This window comes from Trifolium pratense, linkage group LG4 (assembly GCF_020283565.1).
Source record: "Trifolium pratense cultivar HEN17-A07 linkage group LG4, ARS_RC_1.1, whole genome shotgun sequence".
NCBI lineage: Eukaryota > Viridiplantae > Streptophyta > Magnoliopsida > Fabales > Fabaceae > Trifolium > Trifolium pratense.
Window position 1 is genome coordinate 43293242 of NC_060062.1, and position 19948 is coordinate 43313189.

The 19948-nt window shown below is 32.9% G+C and overlaps 3 protein-coding genes across 3 annotated transcripts; all 3 read right to left on the reverse strand.

The window, feature by feature from the left end:
- Positions 1 to 1870: 1870 nt before the first annotated feature.
- Positions 1871 to 5069, reverse strand: LOC123921697. Its single transcript, XM_045974345.1, has 4 exons — positions 3889 to 5069; positions 3345 to 3566; positions 2982 to 3073; positions 1871 to 2775 (listed from the first exon to the last, which is right to left on the reverse strand). The coding sequence occupies exons 1-4, from the start codon at positions 4960 to 4962 to the stop codon at positions 2079 to 2081; spliced, it is 2085 nt and encodes a 694-aa protein (XP_045830301.1). The 5' UTR covers positions 4963 to 5069; the 3' UTR covers positions 1871 to 2078.
- Positions 5070 to 7337: 2268 nt separating this feature from the next.
- LOC123921698 (glucan endo-1,3-beta-glucosidase 8-like) lies at positions 7338 to 9699 on the reverse strand. The gene is made up of 2 exons (XM_045974346.1): positions 9212 to 9699; positions 7338 to 8739 (listed from the first exon to the last, which is right to left on the reverse strand). The coding sequence occupies exons 1-2, from the start codon at positions 9562 to 9564 to the stop codon at positions 7632 to 7634; spliced, it is 1461 nt and encodes a 486-aa protein (XP_045830302.1). The 5' UTR covers positions 9565 to 9699; the 3' UTR covers positions 7338 to 7631.
- Positions 9700 to 11718: 2019 nt separating this feature from the next.
- LOC123921699 (tRNA (guanine(37)-N1)-methyltransferase 2) lies at positions 11719 to 18076 on the reverse strand. Its single transcript, XM_045974348.1, has 11 exons — positions 17948 to 18076; positions 16510 to 16612; positions 16324 to 16421; positions 16086 to 16190; positions 15511 to 15573; positions 15174 to 15247; positions 13285 to 13870; positions 12938 to 13096; positions 12486 to 12592; positions 12203 to 12277; positions 11719 to 12080 (listed from the first exon to the last, which is right to left on the reverse strand). The coding sequence occupies exons 2-11, from the start codon at positions 16605 to 16607 to the stop codon at positions 12018 to 12020; spliced, it is 1428 nt and encodes a 475-aa protein (XP_045830304.1). The 5' UTR covers positions 16608 to 16612; positions 17948 to 18076; the 3' UTR covers positions 11719 to 12017.
- Between the last annotated feature and the right edge of the window lie 1872 nt (positions 18077 to 19948).

The window sequence follows — 19948 nt, forward strand, 5'->3', positions numbered from 1 at the left end:
TGTGCAACTATCTGTCACTATGGTCCATGACCCAAGAAAAAATATAAAATAGTCTTTGACCCTGCAATCCATTAGTCACTTTGGTCCCTAATGTTAAAAATTGTCGTTAACTTTATAAAAAAGCTTATGTGACATTTTTTCAGTGACACATGACACGCAGAGTTAACACATTCGTGTGATAGCTGAATGGATGATGTGGTCAGGGACTAAAATAACATTATTTTTTTTCTCTTCATTTATTTATCTTCTTCCTCCCATTCTTCTTCATCTTCTTCATACATTCAATAATCTAACAACAACTCATTTCGTTTTTTCTTCTTTCAAATTTTGTTGTTATGCATAATTTTTTTCTGCATTTATTTATCTTCTTCCTCTCATTTTTCTTTACCTTCTTCATACATTAAATAACCTAACAACAACCCTTTTTACTTCTTCTTCTTTCAATTTTTTTGTTGGCTTTCACCACCAGTTTTATCTGGTTCGGGATTAATTCTGACATCAAGTGGTTCCGGCCCCCTCCCTACCAAGTTCAGCAACAATCACCACTAAACCAACTAACGATCAATTCCTTGTTTCAAATTTTGTTGTTATGCAAATTCTATGAAATTAGATACTACTCCTCCGTTCTTTTTATTTGTCGTTTTAGATTAATGTACACTATTCATATAATCTACTTTGACCATAAATTTTTATTAATATATATAAAAACCAAATGTTAGCAAATAAAATATTATTCAATTTGTTTCGACGAATATTCTCAAAATATAAAATTTTCATAATTTTTTATAATAGATAATAAAAGTTATTAGTGATCAAAATTATGTATTGACATATGTACAGTGATAAAAAACAAAAAATAGAAAGGAACGGATGAAGTAGTTTATATATGATTTTTAGGTAAATGAATAGGTGCCAATGATTTTCCTTTAAAAATTGGGTTTAAAATTATGGGCTTTATTCATAAATGTACGAAGAAAATGAAGAAAAATGGAAGGAAGAAGATAAAGAAATGAAGAGAAAATTAAAAGTAATGTCATTTTAGTCTCTGGTCACATCATTCATCTAGTTGTCACACAAATGTGTTAAATCTGCATGTCATGTGTTTCTAAAAAACGTCACTTCAGCTTTTTTATAAAGTTAACAACAATTTTTAACGCAAGAGACTAAAGTGATAAACGAATTGCAGAGTTAAGGACTATTTTGTATTTTTTTTCTTGAGTCAAGGACCATAATGACAGCGAGTTGCACATTCGGGAACCAAAATGGTCGTTTCCCCGTCCCTCGTGCCAACTCAGCAAGCTGACGTGTGTCCAAAAAAATGTCACGTCAGTTTTTTTGTTAAGTTAACGGTCAAACTTAACAGCAGGGATCAAACTGACTAACATAATGCAGATTCAGAGACTATTCAATAGTTTTTCCTTAGTGGGGGACCAAAATGACAGCAAATTGCACATTGAGGGACTAAAATGACTATTTCCCCTATTTTAAAATCTGATTTAAAAAAATAAAAATTACTACCTCTTATTTTTTTTAATACTTACTACCTCTTATTTTAATTACACTGTAGTGTATATTCAATGATTCCAGTCAATGCACTAAACATTTACGATAGCATGCAATGATATAATCTTAGGCAAATTAGTTGCAGTAGATTTGAAGATTGCACACTCTTATTTTTATGCATTTTTGGAGGATTGACTTAATCATGTTTGATTAGAAAAATTACTTTAATAATCATGTGTATTTCAAACATTGTATAAAAATAAAATCAATAGGTGTAAATTAATAGATACATCACTAGTTTCTCAAGGAAAAGAAGCCTAAAAATTGTAATTTTGGTTTTTGACAACAGAAAGCATGCAACATTGTATAATATAATGACAAACAAGCTTTAAATTTAATCATTCAGTCATCATTGTTTGTTCAATGCAACATCATTGATGATATTGGAATTTACAGTGATCCCCTAATCACTTTCCCATGCAAAGCAGATTTTTTGAAGATAGAAGAAGCTCTTCCTTTCATCACAATTTCAACATCCAAACTCAAAGTAAAAAACAAAAAAATAAAATAAAATTTCAGGATGAAGCTGAATTATCAAAAGTAGATCCCACATGTTGGATAACAAAACCATAGATTTTCCTCTTCAATTTCTCAATCTTATCAGTCAATGAATGATTCCCTTTAGAAACCACACGGTCCAGCCATGCATTTACGCGCTTCAAATGTGATAAAACAATAGCAATGGAGCCACCATCCAGAGGCAATGTCTTGTTCCCACCACCAGCACTCTCTCCAAACACTTTAAATCCTGCTTCAAGAGACTCTTCAACGAAGCGTAGAAACCACATTTGCATTTCCGATAGCAAATTCCTTCCAAGCTCTAGTGTTTCTTTCATTCCATTTCCTCTTGTCCACACATCACCACTTGGACTAGATTGTGGAGATGACAAAACATTTAGATGACTCTTAGGTGTGCTAAGAGAGTGTCGTTTTGACAGACTTTTCTGAAGCGCTGATGTAGTATCTGTGCCAGTTTCAGTAAGAAGGGATACTATCTCAAGATCAGTGGCCAAAGCAGCATCAACCCACAGGGAGAGTGATTTTGATTGCTCTGTGTGAATGTTGTCATCAGATGTAGCAAACTTGTGACTGTCAGCAACAGATTCAGCCATTGCGATTGATCTTAGAACATCTTCATAGATGACAAAGAATTTGTCCATGGTTGGCAAAGGATTTTTCGCTTTGGACACAGAACAAAGGTCTGAAAACATGCTGATACATACAAAAAGAACAAAAAAGTAAGTACTATTCATGTTACCATTAAAGAAGAAGTAAATGAACAAGATATGAATTTGAAATTCTTTAATTGAAAATGGACCATTCAATTGAAGGTTAAAAATAAAAAATGCCCATAAACCTAACTTCGGAGTATAAAACAGACTCAGTTCCAATATAAAAAATCGGGTCAAACTCAATACCTTAAATTTCTTATTATGCATTCAGTAACATTGGCCTCTTCTAATGCTGCAGCAGCAGCTGCAGAAGCAAGAGCTTTCCTCTGCATTGCTTCCTGAATTCAGTTCACAATAAATTATCTCATTTAATCAAATTGCCATCTAAATTCAAATCAAATTAACCAAAATAATGGTTATCTTACAGGTACACAATCTGTTTTTAGTCAAATTAGCCATCAAAATTCAAACCAATAATTAACCAAGAAGGTGCATTCACATTTCACAGTTCAATATCTTACATGTACACAATCTGTTTTATTAAGCTTATGCCCTGATTCCATATCATGACCACACTAAAAGTCAATGTTATGTTTCTAAAATTCATACCTTTCCAAGCTTCGAAAGATTGGCAGACACTGCATCAAGAGCAACACTTCCATCTGTCCATTTCTTCTCATGAATTGTAATGCCAAGATCTACCAACTTGGATTTCTCTAGCTCCAAACTTCTTTGAGGAGAAGAGACTATACTATTCTCATCCACAGATGAAGAATCATTATTATCAGATTTTTGACTTTTCACATCGCTCAATCTCCTTGACATTGCAGCCTGGCAAAATACAAATATAGTATCAGTTCAATACAAATCAGTGAAGTCACATTAACTGTGTTTAAGTTTCCATTCTTAGCTCAATCTAAATTCATATTTTCAAATAAACAATCAATTTGATATACTTTTTGTTTTTCTTTCTTTCTTTCAAATAAACAATCAATTTGGATCGAAATTAGTTCTGCCATCAAGTGGTTACTAATTTGATATACTTTAGAACTAAATTGCAGCAGTAATTTTCCTAATTTGACTCATCATTCATTGATCATGCCATATATACAAAAATTACCATTTAAATTTGCTATTCTACTTATATATTTACCTGAGTTTTTATGCTTGATTGAGAATCAACCCTAGTTTTAGAAGCAGCAGCAACATTCTTTTCTATGCTTTCACCTTCAACATTCTGCTCATCCCAATTCTTCCTCGCCGTCTTAGCCGATCCCATCAATGAATCAGAAATCTTAGGGATTCCAGCCACCATCTTCTTCCTCCCAGAAGCATCCCCCACAGCCGGCGAAAACTTAATACCACCAGACAACCTCCTCCCGGGAGAAATCGAAGCTCTTCTCGGATTAGGTGAAGGCTGTTTCCTCGCAGTAGGAGACGGTTGTCTATACCTAGACGGAACAATAATCGCAGCCTCACGCGAAACCCTCCGATTTTCATCCTTAGCCGAAACCAAACTCGGAACCACACATTTCGATGGCACAGGTGAACTAGATCTCTTCCCTTTTCCAGCAGGAGAAGGATCCCTCTCAGCAGAAACTTTACCAAACTTTCCAGTAGATTGCGATCTCTTGGCAGTTGCCGGAGATGAAAATCTTGCAGGTAAATTCTCTCTGTTAGCAAGTGGCTGTCTAGCATTGTTCAATTTCTGTTGCTGTTGCTGTTTCTGTTGCTGCTGCTGTTGATGATGAATTTGATTGGTTGAAATCGGAGACTGTGTAGTGTTGGTGGAGAGGTAAAGAGAAAGAGGATCATCAGAATCTGAAAGAGGTTGAATGGTGAAATGACGAGAAGTTGATGAAATGCGAGCGACGAGTGGCTCCGGTGTTCCGACAAAAGGGTGACGAGTGGTGAGAGGACGAATGTTGGTTACGATAGGAAGAGGAGAGTTGAAATGGAATCGATCGACGTAGAGGAATTGACCTAATTGAAGACGGTTATTGAGGATTAGGTCAGTGTCAGGGTGAGAGAGAAGGACATAAGTGGAATTGAGGGAATCTGAGAGGTTAAGATAGAAGCCTTGGTTGGAGAAGAGATCTGAACCGGCTAAAGCAGGTACTATTCCGATCAGCTGGAGAAGTGGAGAACGGTGGTCGCCGGTGACGCGTGTATCGGTGTTCATTGCTTGGAGGAGTTTGAGGATTAAGCCTGGTGTTAGGGATGCCATTGTGAGTGAATTGAGATGAATGAGAGTGTGAGTGATGTAAATATGAAGAGAGTGTTTTTTGAATTCAAAAAATGTTGATTTGTCCGTTATGATGTTTGTTTTCTCGTGAGAGTATTTCAATCACATGATGGTGATGCCGTTATATTTTTTGAAATAAACTAGCTACCCCGTCTCTAATACGTTACCGTTGGATATATATTATTAACGGCTTAAATCCACCTCACTCGAAGTACATGTCTTCACTGTTACTTTTTTTTTTTTGAAGGAATGTATTCACTGTTACAGTGTTACTGTTATGCTCCAAATGATTTCACTTCCCCCAATTTTTTTATTATTTTACTACACAAAAAATATCTATGAAAAAAATCTATTATCAATTTTTTTCAAATCTATCCTTAAAAAAAATAATGTAATCATATTTTTTTTTTGTTTAAGCTCTTAGTTGAAAGTTTTCTTTAGTACACATAATAATTGAATTAAATTTCTCGTTACGGTATTACGGTGTAATAAATTTGAGTATCGATTTCAAATTGATGATTGAGATTGTTTTATTATGTGAAATTGAGTTTAAACTTTGAACTGTCTGATCTCATATCAACGATTGAGATCTATTATAATGGGGAATAGATTGTCTCCATTCATTAACAAGATTCCTTGAGGAAATAAAATGTTGATAGTTACATTTTATTTTATTTTATTTTATTTTTTGATATAGTCATTTTATTTTATTTTAATGATTACTAACAATATGTTGCATGTGGATAAGTGAATATTTCCATCAATAACAAGATATAAATTAACAATAAAGGTACGGATCTGAATTCTATGCATTCAAATGACCATGCAGTCATGCATTTCTAGCCTTTAGATCAAAATTTTGGTGGTCCAAATTTTAAAATGAATGACTGAGATTAACCTGCAGTCAAATAATGACTGCAGGGAATCCATTTCCATAATGCTACACTTACATTTCATCAACCATAAAAAACAAATCCGAAGTAGTGGGCAAGTACCAAGAGGAAGATAAGAGTGATCTCAATCATTGTCCAACTGTTAAAATATAAGAGTGATTTCAATCATCGGTCCAACTTTTAAAATAGTTGGTGCATTAAACTATTTGTCTATGCCCTTGGCGAATTTTATATAAGAATATATTCATACATTACTTTTTGTATTTTTTCATCCCTAATGTTAACTGATAACCACTTAAGAAGAAATCAGTTGTCCCCATAAATTATTAGTAGTATTCACTATTGATGAATAAGTAAATATATTTCAGTTGCTTTTCATGAAAAGGGGCATAACAACAAACTCTCAAGATATTTTGATCCTAATTACTGTCATTTGACAGAGATATTCTTGTAAATGAATGAAGCCAACTTTTTGCTTAAAAACTTGTAGTTGATTCACATAGCTTCTCAACTATTTCCTCAACCTACAAGTGACACAAAATGCACACATTATTAACTTAGCTTAGTAAGATACACTTACACAAGATGTAAATTAACAATAGCTACATTTTTTTTTAAAGGCCAATAAAGCTACACTTACATTTCATCCGTAGCGAAATATTTAATTAAGCACAATCATAAATTTGAGGTGTTAGTCACACAAACATGAAGAAAAAAAATTAATGAAAAATGATTAAAATTATATTAATTGATGTGACTATTTTATTTTTATTTTTCTTTTAATTTTTTGAGTGATGTGTGTGTGCCCAAATCTTATACCTATAACTTTGTGTCCAGGTAAGAATGTCTCTCGTCGGTAATATAGAACAAATCTAAAGTAGTGGACAAGTAACACCAAGAGGAATATAAGAGTGATTTCTTTTGTTGCTGAAAATAGTAGGAATCTAGCTTAGAGGGTTAAAAATAACAATGCACAATTAAGGGATTGTCCTTGTAACTATGATTAAGCACATTTTGAGTTGAAAGTGATTGAATGCGACTCAGTTCCTTCAAGTTGGAGCTTGGTATATGTCAACCATGCCCAACTTGGAAGTTAATATAGAGAAAGGCTTTGGATACAAAGCTTTGCTGAAGAAAATGGTCAGAAGATGATACATCATATTCGCTTGAGCCTTTTCGCGAACAAGATGACAATTGATCTCCAAATATTTGGTTTGTTTGTGAAACACGAAATTCGCAGCTATATGTAACGCGTGCAGGTTCATATTGTAATATAGCCATTGTCCAAACCAAACTTGTTTGGATTTATACGGATTGAGACCGAACAAAGAAAACCTCCCAACCCAAACTACTTTTGAATTGCGCGGTGATTTGGATTTTTCCGAACCGTTGAACATAACTAAAATCACTGTTTAAGAAGTCTAAATAAAGAAATTATTTATCAAGTATTTCAATTTTAGACTATGAAATGGAACCTCATTAGCATTTTCATAAGTTATTGTATTGACAGTTTGGAACATTACATCAGCTGCAAGCAACATATATTAATCTAAACAAAAGCCACTTGAACTTAACTCACCTAGCTAAGTTAAGTAGAGTCCTAAGTCAAAGTATTATATGCTAAAAAATTAAAAGCAAGAAAAAAGTAGCAAAAACTTTACAACATGGATTATGGATCTAATCTTTTTTCTTTCCAAAAAAATATATACTACAAATCTACCATGACACAATTTTTAGTACTCATGAATTATCTGTCAACTATAGTAAAAAAAATACAACAAAAATAATTACACCAAAGGCTAATAAAAGTCCTTTGTGAAGCACCAAACAAGTACCATGAGAAATCATGATAGGAAATTGACACCCTTTTTCTGATGGATCCTGATCTGTCAAAATAGCTAAACCAGAAAAATCACAATCCCAATCCTTCTGATTATGCACTTGATAATACATATTAAATGCATAAGAAGCATTCCCTTGAAGACTTAAACCATTACAAGATGAACCATATCCTAATGCAGTACAATCTGATAAGCTACATGCATAATCAATACTATTAGCCAAATAATGCAAATCAGTAACATCAGGATCTAATATACACCATTGTTTTTCCAAATATTTCACACCTTCAACAGCTACTAGACCTTTATCACTTTCCAAACCTTTTAAATCCAATTCATATTTTGGTTTTCCGTCAAACTCGAAAATTCCCCAATGTCTTTCAAAGTTGCCAGGAGCAATACTTTTAGCATTTTCGTCGATTAAACTGAATAAATAAACGTCGATTATACCTTTCCTTTTCGGTGTACCGTTACCACTTAAACAATGTTTAAGTAAACCATTGTTGAATCTTTTTGCATTTTGAATATTTGCATTTTTGTCACCATCTGTTGGCCAACCGACTTCTCCAATCACAATTTTCATATCAGGATATCCTGCTTTTTCTAAAGCATATAAAAGTGTATCAAGATTTGCATCAAATACATTTGTGTAAAGTAAATTACCATCCATTAAAGGCTTATTGTTTCCATCGAAAAACGCGAAATCAAAAGGGAAATGATCATTTCCATATAGACTTAAGAATGGATATATGTTGACTGTAAATGGCGCGTTGTTTGTGTATAAGTAATTAATTATTTCGATGGTTAAGTCGCGGACTTCTGGCCTGAAATCGCCAGCGGATGGAACTAGATTTGTCTCTGGTGAATAATAAACATCAGCATTGAATGGAACTGTTGCTTTGATGCTTAAACCAAGTCCTGCTTTGTTGAGAGATGTTTGTATATTCTTTAGAGCTGGTAGAGTGTATAGTAGATAGGTTCCATTATATTCCTTAAGGAAAGGTTCATTACCAACAGCAATGTATCTGCAAAATTGATATCATAAACAATCATCGTCAGTGATATACATCGAAAATATCAAGTACTTATAGAACAACAATTTGACTCATATATCGACAGTGTAAAAAAATCAATCATCGTCGTATCAAAAACAAGAAATTAAAAGTCAAACATTTTCAAAATCTTAGAAGTGATATTCAAAATTTTCAAAATCTTAGAAAAAACAAGGAATTAAAAGTGATATTCAAAAAGTATAGTATCAAAAAGCTAAATAGATGCACAACGTTATAGAAAGAATATGGCATTGAAAAAAGTATAGTATCAACATAAAAAGTAAAAAAATCATTGACACAAAGTGGTGATTAATGATGATTTGCATGAAAACTTTGGAATATGATCAAGAATTTGACCAAGAAATATGAAAGACAGTACCAAAGAAAATGCAAGATATAATGTGCATGTAATATAATGTGAAAAATGAATAAAAAAGTGCTTAACTTGATATTTAATCCACCAGGGTACAAATAAGTGGTGACATTTTCATAAACCCAAGATTCAGCAGCTTTAGGATTCATGCTAAATTCTTGCAACATATTATTTGGAATTGCTAACATAACCTCAATATCAGTCCCTAATAAAGCTGCCATAACCCATTCATCAGCATCAAAAAGTTTGAGTTTATCAAAACCATTCTCTTGAAGCATGTTAACAACTTTCTTTGGAGGAAGTTGGTGAGTTGCCATGTTTCCCCAATTGATTCCAACTCCATAACAACATGAAGCCATACTTAAGAAGATAATGATGAAGAATAATGTCATTAGATGATGATGACTTGCATTTTCTTGTGCCATTTTTTTTCTTTCTAAGTTTCAAGAATAGTGAAAGAACAGAATCCAAAGAAATGGGAGTGAACAAAAACAATGGAAGGAAAAGAAAAGGGAATGTGTGATTTGTGGAACAAGAATTTATAGATGCTAGAGTTTGTTATCTTTTCTGAGTGCATGTCTTACACAAATAAGGAAAATAAAAAATAAAAAACAAGGACTTAAAATTGGACTCTTTTTTTTTTCTTTTTAAGAATAATAAGATAAAAAGTATATATTTAGTCAAAAAAAAAAAAAAGAAAGATAAAAAGTATATATAAATTAAATAATAAAAAAACATAAAAAGCAGAAGATTGACACAAAGATTCGTTCCTTAGTTCAGTTATATATGACAGGCAATGACAGCATTGTTTTGCATTAGTGTTAAGCTCTTGTATTATCATCATCATAATCTTAGTCTTAATTAGTTTTTTTTTTGTGAACTGCTTAATCTTAAGTAAAAGGAGTTTTTGCTAGTACATCAGAAGGCATTTAGGCCATAAATAATTAAATTCTGTTCAGATAAACATACGATAGTATTTTATAACAAGTTGACTGATTGAAAATGAATGAATGATCTTTTGAAAATAAAGTGAATGATTAATGATCTAATCAAAGATAAAGTAGTATATTTGATTATTTCAATTATTAAATTCAGACCAATATTATATTATAACAAATTTTGAACTTATTATTAGGTGAAAAACTAAATTAGTATTACAAATTTTTGGTTATTCTCTTGTATCATAGTTTTGTGAGTGAGTGAGTGTAACCGTGTGAAATCCAAATATTAATTTACGGTTTAAGCAAGTTAGTTTTTTTTACGCAAAAAAAAAAAAGAACAATACATTAATTTGATAATGTATTGTCATGTTATTTAATGAATATGAAAAATCATATTCATTTCAAATTTTATTAAATAATACTACCTCCATTCATTTTTAACTGAAATTGTACAGAAGATAAACTCATATACTAAAGTTAAACTTCAACATCGGTTGAAAGGTATATCTCCCAAGTTAGGGACTAAGATACTCCCTCCGGTCTTATATATAAGGAACACATTGAGAAAAACACAAATATTAAGGAGACTTATTTTTTTTATTAAAAATAAAAAAATGTTATATGTTATTCCAAAACTAACCTTGAGAATGTGTTTGTGTTTGTGTAATTAATGCATAACATTGTAATAGGCTGCATTTTGTAGTACAATTTAATAAGGGTATACAAGGTGTTATCTATTTAATAAAGAATAAATTTAAAGAGTATTTCTTATAAAAATGACCAATTTTTTTGCTTCAAAATGTTCTTTATATATACGATCGGAGGGAGTAATATACTAATATGAGAAGTTATTCAAATACTTCGATTTCATACCAAAATAAATAATATGAAATGTCGATTTCAAAGCTACAATTTTCATTCTCATATTGTGGCAAAGTTGAATTGACTAAGACATGAGTAATTTGGCTGAACAGTCCAATTTAGCATTCGTATTATTTGTGTTTTTATCTGCTCACGTACTCAAATGTAGTGCCATTGCTTTCAAAGTGGAAGCTTGTAAATAAATGTATGCAAAATGGGAACACAGAAAACTTAGGTCGTAGACAAAGCATTGACTCTAATTGACTAAGAATAGAAGAAGGACATGAGTCGTCAAAACTGTAACTTTCCACCTTCAATTTACGTGTATCTTTATCCTTTCTTAATGCCTTTATATGCAAATTGCAAAGCATAGCTTTTTGCTTTAATAAAAGCACTTAATAGTACCTCTCATCACCATCCATTTCCCAAATATAGGAAATTTAATTGTAAAGCTTCATTACTCTCATATGAAGGGATCACAAAGAAAATCATCAAATAAGGTATTCTAAGTTTCCCTATTAAACTTTGATTGGTGTTACTACCTAGTACTACTATTGATTAAATAAGTAAAATAGATAAACCACAACATAAACTACTAATCTAGTTGTAAATCGTAGTAATCCACCATGTCCTGTCACCTTTTTATCCTTTCTTTTAACAACACTTTATTTCTAAACCAACCAAAATTACACCATTTTGAGGACACTGTTCAAAATCATATCCATATTTATAACTGTGAGATTTTAGTATTTGTGATATACTATTATAGTATGTTCCTTTTTGCCGAAAAAAAGAATGTGACGTCATTATAGATTACTCCACCACTCATTTTTTCAAAATATTACAAACTAGTTGTTAAACATTTATAAATTTATCTTATAATAAAAAGGAAAATAGATTTAACAAAAAGAAAAAGTTCATATCCAAAGGAACATGCATAACTGTTTTCGGTTGATCTAACTAAGTATCCAATTACACCTGAAGAACAATGAATACCTGTTAAGACACATGAAAATAAAGGTTGAAGAATGAAGAAAAAAGGTCATTTCTCTTCAGCAGCATCACTAAGGATAATATTATTGACTATCTTCTTCGCAAAAGCATGCTTCTGGCAACCTGAAGCTTAAACAAAACATTGCCTGCACAGTAAATAAAAAGCAAGAGCCATAAATAGTTAATTATACATGTTCTACAAATCAACTAAAAGAATAATAAGAGTTGCCAAAGCGATCTAAATATTAAATTGAGTTACTGATGATACCTTATTTGGAGCTACATCCCTAACCCTATGAAATTTTGAGTCTAGTATAGTAGCTTTTAAAGCAGATTCTGCTACCTGCAAGATAAAGAACAGTTAATTGCTGAAACTGAACAAATAAAGTATGAACAAATAAAGTACACAATTTATCAGTATCCAATTCATATCCAAATAGCTTGCACGGAAGTTTTATAATAAACTAATGCCAGAAGTTAGTAAAGTATATTCTAACCATAACAGGAAAAATAAAACAAAAAATGAAACACCGTCAGCAGAATGAACTCACAGCTATTATAGATTCAGGAGTTTCAGTTGCCCTGATGAAGCAATAGCAGTGGATCAATGGTAGATGTCCTTTCCAATATTTCCTCTGGATCAGTCCCCTGAATGCATCTGACAGGGCATATACGTGTCAGATATCTATGTATATATCTTAAAAATAGCAAAAGAGTCAGTAAAAGACTATATTCATGCATTTAACCATGTGAACAAATAATGTCCTGAATGAATCATGGTTTAGATTATAATAGCCGGTTCATTAAAAAATGTTAGACCTCAGAGAAACGGCAAATGGATCCATCCCTCTCACAAACTTGATTAAAACATAGTCACCCGTTAACCCAAAAAGCAGGTAGAGAACATGTTTAAATCCTAAGAAAATAACAGTCTCGCCTAGGTAATAAATGGCCAAATAATTTGTAAAAGAAATTAGTAACACCAAATCTAATGGCATTGTACCTAGAAACTGAATAGCAGATGCTGGTAGGTTCATCACTACATGGTCAATATGTTCCCAAGTTTTTGTGACAGAGATTTCAGACTCTTTCCTTCTCTTGTTTTTGCTTCCTTTTTTGCCACCACCTTCAAGGATGTCAGTACCATGCCCCTTTTCATTTCCTGTCAAACAAAAATAATAGTAAGTTTTACTTTCAACCTTCGAGAGTATCATTATCAAAGTTGTATTCATTTTTGCATGGTAGACAAAAGGTTTTTTGTCTTTCAAATCCAGAACTGAATTGTAGGATACTATTACAAGCTAAAAGATCAGGTAGCAGCCTGATGTGTTATTGTAGTCAGTAGAATACCTTCATGAGAACTGCCACAAGATCTTTTGACGGGAATTGTAGACTTAGCAGCATTCTCTGCTGAACCTTGTATATCTTCTGAATTTGGCTCAGTGTTGTCTTGTATCTTGCATGTGTAACAAGCGTCGGAAATGGGAACATCATTTTCTGTTTTATTCCCAGAATTTGGCACTTCCATTAGCTGGGATATGAACTTTCTAGCATCCATGTTGTAAGAACAAATTTGATCATCAACCTTATTGATTTTGGCATTAATCCTCAGATAGTGAATGCTATTTGGATTTAAATCATTTGCATAGACTAAGCATCCTTTCTGTGCGGCAGGAATGGCAAAAGGACCTATACCAGCAAACATGTCACATATGATTTCTCCCGCTTGGAACATTGAAACCAACCTTTTGTGTTCATGTTCCAATCTGGAATTCCAATAAACCAGACTGTAATCAAGCTTAAAAGTGGCACCATATTGCTTCACTTCTGTAATCATATCATGCTCTCCTGCTAAAATTTCAAATTCTGGAACGCGGAATTCATTTGTGATGTTTCCAACTTTGTTAACAATAGTTTTGATTCTTGGGTAATTTTTCTGCATAATAGGGAAAAACATTAAAATTACTAGGCAAAACATGTATAAAAGTGTATGTTCAACAGTAAAATGATAGAATTTGTGAATTAATCTTGCAATGGGCACTTTTGTAGCAAAGTGCATTCAAACATAAATACATACATAATAACATACCCTCATTCATTTAGTTTCAAACGTGATTTAATTGAATACCAGAACAACAGTACTAAAATAAGGCGTCAGCATCAAATGGAGCAAACAGAAACTCAGAGTTAAGAGTAGAAAATAGGGTGACTAAACTCCTTACAGGCAAAGGTAGCCCTCTAAAAATACAGCAAAAAGACTGAGGAAATTCTGTCGATGTCAGCGACCCATCTCATGGGATTGAGTCCAATGAGTGTCTAATGGCCTAAACACTGCGCCACGGCCCAAGAACATGGAAGGTGTATTCAAGGAGAGGCAAAGTAGCCAAGCCACTAAAGGGTCGTAAAGGGAATATAAGCTGGCAACTAGGAGAGATAACTGATGTAACTAATTCTGTTAGGCTGTGATGCATGAATAAACAGAGAGAGAACTGTGTAGGGTATCCAAGAAGGGATCATCTAGAATTATGAATGGAGATCATTAGCCCTCCATAGAAGCCCAGTTCTGTGGCAGTTAAGATTGTAATCCTGCTATAAATTTATTGCAATATCAAATAAATCAGTCTTGCACCATCATTGTCTCAATTCTCTGCTATATTTTACTTTCTGATTTTACTGGGTTCTAAAAGTGGATGCTCAAATATCTTAATTCTTAACCCATTGGAAACTTATCCACCTTACTCAATTTTTCCCTAACTCTCTCCCTTCTATCCTTATTCCTAAAGAATTAAACTCCTTTTCCCACACTCCTTGTCACATAGGCAAGTTTCCTACAACCCTTTATAGTCTAAATTCCTCTCCTTCCCCCTCAACGTAGTAGTTGTGTGAGGTCTAACATGATCAAAGATTTCATTGACTAAATTTCAGAGTTTATATAGCATTAACAAAGCCAGGTCAGTAAGAAAAGTCATAAGCAGTGATGTAAAGATTTTTTTTTTCATGTTGTGCCAATAATTATATTCATATGCCAAACAAAAGATGATGAAATGCTGACTGTTCCAAACTAACAAAAATTAAAAAGACACTGTTTAGTGAAGACTATCATCATTCATCACATCTTTGTATCTAGCATTAGCAATTAAACAACACCACCAAGTACCAGCAAGCCACTAACAATACAGTAACAGCTCTTTTTGGGAATAAGGAGATAAAATTCAAACACTTAAAGTAGTCATACATACATCATAAATAACCTTCGCAATAACATCCTTGAAGGGAAGTAATTCATCATGTAGGTTTAAGTGGGCAATGTGACCTGTGTAAGTAGGACAGATGTGAGTTCATAATCAGTAGCGGACCAAACATTCAATTGTTAACAAAATTGAAAAGCTCAATACTTTTCTCTGAAGGAATCAATATTAACGATTAATGGAGCATATGCATCAAATCAATGAAACTGTGTAAAACGGATTATAGCAGTTATCAAAAGTGAAACCAGAACGAATAAAATAAAACAATACAGGTCATATACCAGACTCAGTACCACTCAAAATAATTATTTAACTTCTAAATACTTAACTATTGTTTCAAAAGATGAAGGCACTTCCACTCCATCAGGCAGTATCTGCTTCAGCACATGATCTACAGACATAATTTGCCAGACAGTTGTAAACATTTGTAGGGCAGAGGAAAGCATAATGTGAGAAACAAATGAATTATTGGAAAAGAATGCATCTACCTAAACTGACATATGAATGTTGCAATAAAACATTAACAAAACATGGAGAAATCAGGGTTCAATAACAAATCAGACCAGAAAGAAGCAATGCATCTCTATTTGTGTACCAAGGAGGTGGAAAGTATTGGGTGAATCAGAGTCCACTTACAATACACCTATTTGTATTGGTGTGCTGATGCTCCAGTTGTAACTTAAAACATGTTGAGCCCCAATACACCAATAAAAAATGGGTGTACTCTAAGTGCCACCACATGTGTGTGTGTGTGTGTGTGTTGTAATAGGCAATTAAGCACGCAGTTATGGGTAAGAGTCTGATGATTATGACACAGGAAAAAGATAGGTGCTTAGTCAGCTTCCAGAAATAATGTTAAAAGACAGTTTCTTCAGTGTACTTCAAGAAAACAATGGAACACACCTGCATTCCAGTATGAATAACCCAGTGTCAACGAATAGGGCAAAACTTCAATCTCACACAAGTCCTTAAGCTCATCAAGCTTTTGCTTGGGAATATCAGATAAATCTGAAACATACCGAAACCAAAATCAATTCACAGATAAGAAAGTCCAATGAAACTATAATGCATTATTATATTATAATGAGAAAAAAAGAAAAAGAAAAAAAAAAAAACTCCAAAGAAGCAAAATAATCATTACCCTGATTCTGAACTTTCTCAGAGAGTATAAGGTAGCGGTTTTTGTCACAAGTTGGGTCATCAGTGATAGGTTTAACTCGGGGCTTATCAAGCACGTAACTGCACAATCAAGAAGAGTGAAATTAAAAAAAATGGCGCAGCTAATAGCATGGAAAGAATGGGGAGAGATAGAGATAGAGAGAGATACCCGTTTAGGATTCGAGTGGCAACCCTGCAAAGTTGGCAGGGTATTCGAAGGGCCCACAGTTTCAATTGCACGTCGAACTTGCTCTCGTCCAACAACATTGCCACTATGTTGGGTTGGTGAGACAAAAAGGAAGAAGAGAACAGAGGTGACAGGTGAGAAAGAGATTTAAGAGAATGTAAAATGTGAGAAAGAGAGTGGATGTTTTATATAGTAAGGTTTCAGAGAAATAGAAAAGAAAGTAGACAAAAATAAGTTAGGGATATCAACGGGGCGGGGGAGGGGAGTACTCCCCTGCCACCCAAACAAGTACCATTACCAATCCCTGTCCCCGCTCCCCCCATGGGGAGTTTTTCCTCCCTGCAGATCCCCACGGATCCCCGTGGAAACTGAGAACCCATCATCATGATTCATAAGAGAATTGAAAATAAGCCGGTATACAAATAAGTTAATAGCATTGATATACAATGAAACAGAGAATGAAGTAAAACCCAAAACAATAGCTCTAAAAAAAAGTAGCAACAGTATTAGCAATGGTACTGAGCAGTAGAAAAACAGAGAACAAAGTAAAATGGATCAGCCTTACTACTATGCATTAGCACTTAGCAATAGGTAGCAGAGCTGGGATTTGAAAGACAGGTACACAGAAAAATTGATGTTGTTAGTTGTGATGGATTGGACTAGAGCAAATAGTAGTTGTTCTCGAGTTTTCTCCAAAGATCCTTTACTTGCTTCAGCACTGTTACGTATTCTACTATTATACACATATGTTGCGAATGGAGGAGGTGTGTGCGGTGCTGCAAGTGTGTCTACTCTAGGGTTTCAAGTTCAATCTCGTACTAAAATTACATACATACCGATTATGTATTTTTCTTTTTTTAAAAATAAGAGTGTAAAGATATAAATAAAATAATACACACACACAGGTAAGTTATATTTTAGTAACAAACTAAGGAACGGGGTATGATTGCCGCCCCGAACTACCTCTAGTCTAGGGGGAATTTTCTCCCTCGCCCCTGTGGGGATCCCCATTTGCAGAAGTAAACTCACATTCTCCCAAACAATTCATCTTTTAGTGGAGTTTATTAACCACTTAAAGTCACATTATTCTAACACTAACAAAATCAATACATATAGTTATTATTTATATAGTTATGGAGCAAAAGTTGAAAATGAAAATTCCAATCAAGAATTAACCTCATTGAGGCATTTTCACAAACACCTGGTGAGTGCACATAATAATTATAACAACCAAACACACACTTCCCCGTCATGATCAGTTATTGCTCTGCCAAACCAAGGCCCCATCCCATTTTAACTTTGCACCCCCTTTTTCGTTTTCGTATTAAAATCTTGTTTATACACGATTGATACACGCCAAAAAATAAGTTTCCAGTAATGAAAACGTTCAGTGAAGGATTTTTGAGTCGAAGGCAGTTACCTGAAACGGAGGCGAGCTCTGAAACAGAGTGCGGTGAGGAGAAGAAGCAGAACGGAGGAGGGAATGGAGCAGCCGCAGTTGAGAGAAGTAACGAGAGGGAAAAGGGTAAAGATGGTAAAGATCAGGAATTATTTTTATCATTAATTAAATTTAGATTCTTTTCTTCTACCAAAAAAAAAAAATTTAGATTCTTTTCATTTTAAAAATTGGTTTTCAAATTTAAAAATCCACGAATCTATAAACTACAAATATTTTACGAATAAAATTTTAGTCTAAAGTTATATTTTAGATTTTTTTAAAAAAACTAAATTAGCTCATATAAATTAACACCGGAGAGAATCAAACCTGAAATCTTAAGGGCTCGATTGGTTCGAGATAGATAGAGGGGAGGTGATGAAGGTAATTTTGACAAAAAATATTTCTTATTAAATCATTTTAAAAAAAAAATAATAATATTTTTGAAAAAAAAATTAAAAAACAAAAACAAAAAATCTCAATTATTAGAGAAATTTGATTGGTTAAAAAAACGTTTTAAATTGGCAAAATGAATATTTTAAATTCATAGAACATTTTAAATTGTGAGGGAACATTTTTAAAAAAATTGTTTTTAAATTTTATTTCTTTTTTTCAAGAATAAAAAACGTTTTTTTTTTAAAAAAAAAAATGATTTAATAAAAAGAAATTTTTTTGTCAAGATTACCCCTCTCACCTCTCCTCCCCTCTATCTACCTCGAACCAATCGGGCCCTAAAAATGAGCACACTCCTAAATCTCAAGTCAAATACAACCAGATCAAGTAATTAAACTACAAATATTAAAACTGTTATTATAAAAACATTGATTTAATTTTTTTTAGGTTAGTATGAAGTATGAACGACCATTTAACAATAATTAATTTTCATGGAAAAAAATTTGGGACACAAAAAAGTTTTTTTTCTCCTTATTAAATTTTCTTCATACTAAAAGAGTCAAAGTTCGAGATTGTCACCCACTCACTTAAAGGGTCTAAATCTCAAATCAAGATATTCTCCTTTACAGAGAATAATAGAGATGATTATAACTCTTAAATCTCTTACCACTTGAATCAATCCATCATCCGTAACATTGATTTAGACATGTTTACAAAATGCGAGTATAGAAGGAGTGAAGGGGTAAGCGAAGTAATTTGGAGGCTGTTAGGTGTGGCAAAGCGGGCAGCCCGCCCTGTATATATAGTTTCATCTCGTTCAAGCCCGTACAAAAGCAGGGTGGGATGGGGTGGTCAATTTAGGTGTTCGAGTTCAAAAGTCAAGCCGCTCCCTTTACTACTTATAGATTTACCGTATTATTTACAATATTTTATTTTTTTATGAAAAAAATATTTTTGAACAACGCATAATAGAAAAAAACTACTCCGTTTACTACTTATAGTATAAAAATTAAGAACACAAATAACATAGTGAAGAGTAATGATTAAAAAAAAATCAACATGAAACCAAATTGCTTCATGTAAACTATTGTTAGTTGATTTGATTTGATTTCGCTACATTATCCCAATATCAATGTTATTCTTCAAAACATGTAAGAAAATTGTTACTCTTCAAAATAAAGTTCAACAACACTAAACAAGTCTCAAAATAAAATCAAACACCAACATTAAAAAAATATCAAAATAAATTCAATTATTTAATAAGTGTCAAAAGTAAATTTGATTGAGAATGAAAACAACACAAAGGAAATATAGTTTAACTCTATTATCAATATATATATAGTTTAACTCTTTCTTTTTTTTTTGTTCTAAAATGTAAAGAGAAAAAAAGTTGGATTGAACTCCCCCGTAAAATTTAACCCTTTCCTCCATTTTCATCTCAAGCGTAAGGAAAAAAAATCTAAAATACCCATGGGCAAACTCTGCCCTCTCCGTCCTGTTTTTTAGGCAGATTAGACAAGATAACCAACTTAAAGCATTAAATTAAAAATCTCAACTCAATCCGTAAAAAATAAATAAAGGTCGGGTGTTAAG

Coding starts and splice junctions, on each gene's coding strand:
- LOC123921697 (XM_045974345.1), bottom strand. CDS start 4,962: ATGGCATCCCTAACACCAGGCTTAATCCTCAAACTCCTCCAAGCAATG. Junction 3,567..3,888: donor AATCAAGCATAAAAACTCAG/GTAAATATATAA, acceptor GTATTTTGCCAG/GCTGCAATGTCAAGGAGATT. Junction 3,074..3,344: donor ATCTTTCGAAGCTTGGAAAG/GTATGAATTTTA, acceptor AACTGAATTCAG/GAAGCAATGCAGAGGAAAGC.
- LOC123921699 (XM_045974348.1), bottom strand. CDS start 16,607: ATGTTGTTGGACGAGAGCAAGTTCGACGTGCAATTGAAACTGTGGGCC. Junction 16,422..16,509: donor GCCACTCGAATCCTAAACGG/GTATCTCTCTCT, acceptor TTGATTGTGCAG/TTACGTGCTTGATAAGCCCC. Junction 15,574..16,085: donor TTATTCATACTGGAATGCAG/GTGTGTTCCATT, acceptor TTATGTCTGTAG/ATCATGTGCTGAAGCAGATA.
- LOC123921698 (XM_045974346.1), bottom strand. CDS start 9,564: ATGGCACAAGAAAATGCAAGTCATCATCATCTAATGACATTATTCTTC. Junction 8,740..9,211: donor CCTGGTGGATTAAATATCAA/GTTAAGCACTTT, acceptor TCAATTTTGCAG/ATACATTGCTGTTGGTAATG.